At 53.4% G+C, this 2,500-nt stretch overlaps 1 protein-coding gene across 1 annotated transcript in view; it reads right to left on the bottom strand.

Moving 5' to 3' along the window:
- camkmt (calmodulin-lysine N-methyltransferase) overlaps positions 1 to 2,500 on the bottom strand; it is a 33,082-nt gene that overhangs the window by 5,428 nt on the left and 25,154 nt on the right. Inside the window, exon 6 of the mRNA XM_083671389.1 lies at positions 2,016 to 2,147. Coding sequence (XP_083527515.1) covers positions 2,016 to 2,147 — 132 coding nt within the window. The remainder of the gene's footprint in view (positions 1 to 2,015; positions 2,148 to 2,500) is intronic.

Genomic DNA, 2,500 nt, shown 5'->3' with positions numbered 1-2,500 from the left:
GACCTGGGGTGAACGCTCAAATCACTCAGAGAGAGAGAGAGACAGAGAGAGAGAGAGAGAGAGAGAGACAGAGAGAGAGAGACAGAGAGAGAGAGAGAGAGACAGAGAGAGAGAGAGAGAGAGCGGGAGAGCAGTAAGGTGGGCGGGAGATATTGTGGGAGAGGGCGATAGAGAAAGAGAGAAAGAGAGATTGAAAGAGTGAAAGAAAGAGTCCTGCTGGTAGAGCCATTTCCTCAGGTTAGACCGGTCCATTGTGACGGACCCAGGCAGTTAAATGGGTACCCAGTGTGCCCCCTCCTGACCCCTCCCCCCCCACCATGTCGTTAACCAGCTGGACACACTACTGCTCTTAGCGCAGCCCCCCCCCCCCCCCTTCCTCCCCCCGTCTCCTAACCCTCTCAGACACACACGGTGACAGCAGCACTGTGGAGGTGTTGACAGCAGCATTCAGCAGGCCTTTCCTTCTGCTCTGCCCCCATACGGAGCTAACAACACAGGATTAGAGAGAGAGAGAGAGAGAGACAGAGAGATGGAGAGAGGGAGAGGGAGAGAGGGAGAGAGGGAGAGAGGGAGGATGGAAAGATGGAGAGCGGGAGAGGATGGAGAGAAAGAGGAAGGAGAGAGAGTAAGGATGGAGAGAGAGAGAGAGAGGAGAGAGAGAGGAAGGAGAGAGAGAGAGGAGAGAGAGAGGAAGGAGAGAGAGAGGAAGGAGAGAGAAAGGATGGAGAGGGAGAAAGAGAGAGAGAGAGGATGGAGACAGAGAGAGAAAGGATGGAGAGAGAGAGAGAGAGAGAGAGAAGATGGAGAGATAGAGAGACAGAGAGGATGGAGAGAGAGAGAGATGGGGAGGATGGAGAGACAGAGAGGGATGATGGAGGGACAGGAAGGATGGATCGGGCGCTGGCCTTATCTTTTAGATGTCCCTTAGATGTGCCGGGGGCCTCAGGCCAACTGCTTTATGCTGATTCTCTCTCCTACCGTTTCATGTATTAGTTGTTCAGTTTGCAAGTTCAGTTAGTGTTGTCCTCTTTGTGCTTATGTGTCCGAGGGGCTCTGAGCCCTTCAAAACTAGACTCCAGTTCCTGAATTGGTCCAGGCTGAGTCTACTCCACCCTGTACCCTGGTCCAGGCTGAGTCTACTCCACCCTCTACCCTGGTCCAGGCTGAGTCTACTCCACCCTAGATCCTGGTCCAGGTTGAGTCTACTCCATCCTAGATCCTGGTCCAGGCTGAGTCTACTCCCCCCTTGATTCCTGGTCCAGGCTGAGTCTACTCCACCCTATATCCTGGTCCTGACTGAGTCTATTCCACCCTCTACCCTGGTCCAGGCTGAGTCTATTCCACCCTCTACCCTGGTCCAGGCTGAGTCTACTCCACCCTCTACCTTGGTCCAGGCTGAGTCTACTCCATCCTCTACCCTGGTCCAGGCTGAGTCTACTCCATCCTCTACCCTGGTCCAGGCTGAGTCTACTCCACCCTAGATCCTGGTCCTTGTCGGCCCACCCGGGTCCCACCACAAATCTTCCCTTCCCTATGGAGCCCTGAACTCTTCCACACCACAATCCACATGAGTTGACTGTTCAGCACCTGATCAGCCAGAGGATGGGTCCCCTCTGGAGTCTGGTTCCTCTCAAGGTTTCTTCCTCCCAGGGAGTTTTTCCTTGCCACCGTGCCCTATATTTTCCTCCCCCCTGGCGAGTTTTTTCCTTGGCTTACTCCTGGGGGTCTTTGATTTGGTGTAAGATCATATTGTTTTTATTGTATTTATTGTTTATATTGTTGTGAAGCATTTTGTGACATTTGTCTATGTAAAAAGCGCGATACAAAGAAACTTGATTGATTGATTGATTGAGAAACAGGAAAGAGAGAGAGAGAGGGAGTATGGAGAGAGAGAGAGAGACAGGGAGAGGGAGAGGAAGGATGGAGAGTTGGGACAGAGCCTCTGTGTCTTCTGGGTTGGGACTGGGACCTTCCCTTTAAGACCCCAGACAGTCCCAGGCAGCGCGGCCACTCACCTTTACGTGGAGGTCCCACACCTGTTCATCGTACTTGTCAATGCGGCAGACCCGGAGCCCCGCCCCCTCGGCCAGCTGACAGAACCCCCCCAGAGTGTCTCCTCGCGTGGGGGCGAACACCAGTGCTGCTCCCTGGACCAGACATGGAGCAAAACACACTCATCAACTTCAACATACTTGAAGAAAACTGTTTTTGTGTGTGTGTGTCTGGGGGGGGGGGGGTCGTGTGTGTGAATGTGTGTATGTGTGTGTGTGTGTGTGTGTGTGTGTGTGTGTGTGTGTGTGTGTGAGTGAGTGTGTGTGTGTGTGTGTGTGTGTGTGTGTATGTCTGTGTATGTGTGTGTGTGTGGTGTGTGTACGTGTGTGTTGACCAGGGGTGTCATCCCCTGACCCTCTCTCCCTCTCTCTCTCTCCTCTCTTCCTCCCCTCCCTCTCTCTCTCTCTCTCTCTCTCTCCCCCAGCGAGTGACCATCTGCATGCATCCA

Source organism: Argentina silus, assembly GCF_951799395.1.
Source record: "Argentina silus genome assembly, chromosome: 6".
Lineage (NCBI taxonomy): Eukaryota > Metazoa > Chordata > Actinopteri > Argentiniformes > Argentinidae > Argentina > Argentina silus.
This window is presented reverse-complemented; position numbering and strand designations above follow the sequence as displayed.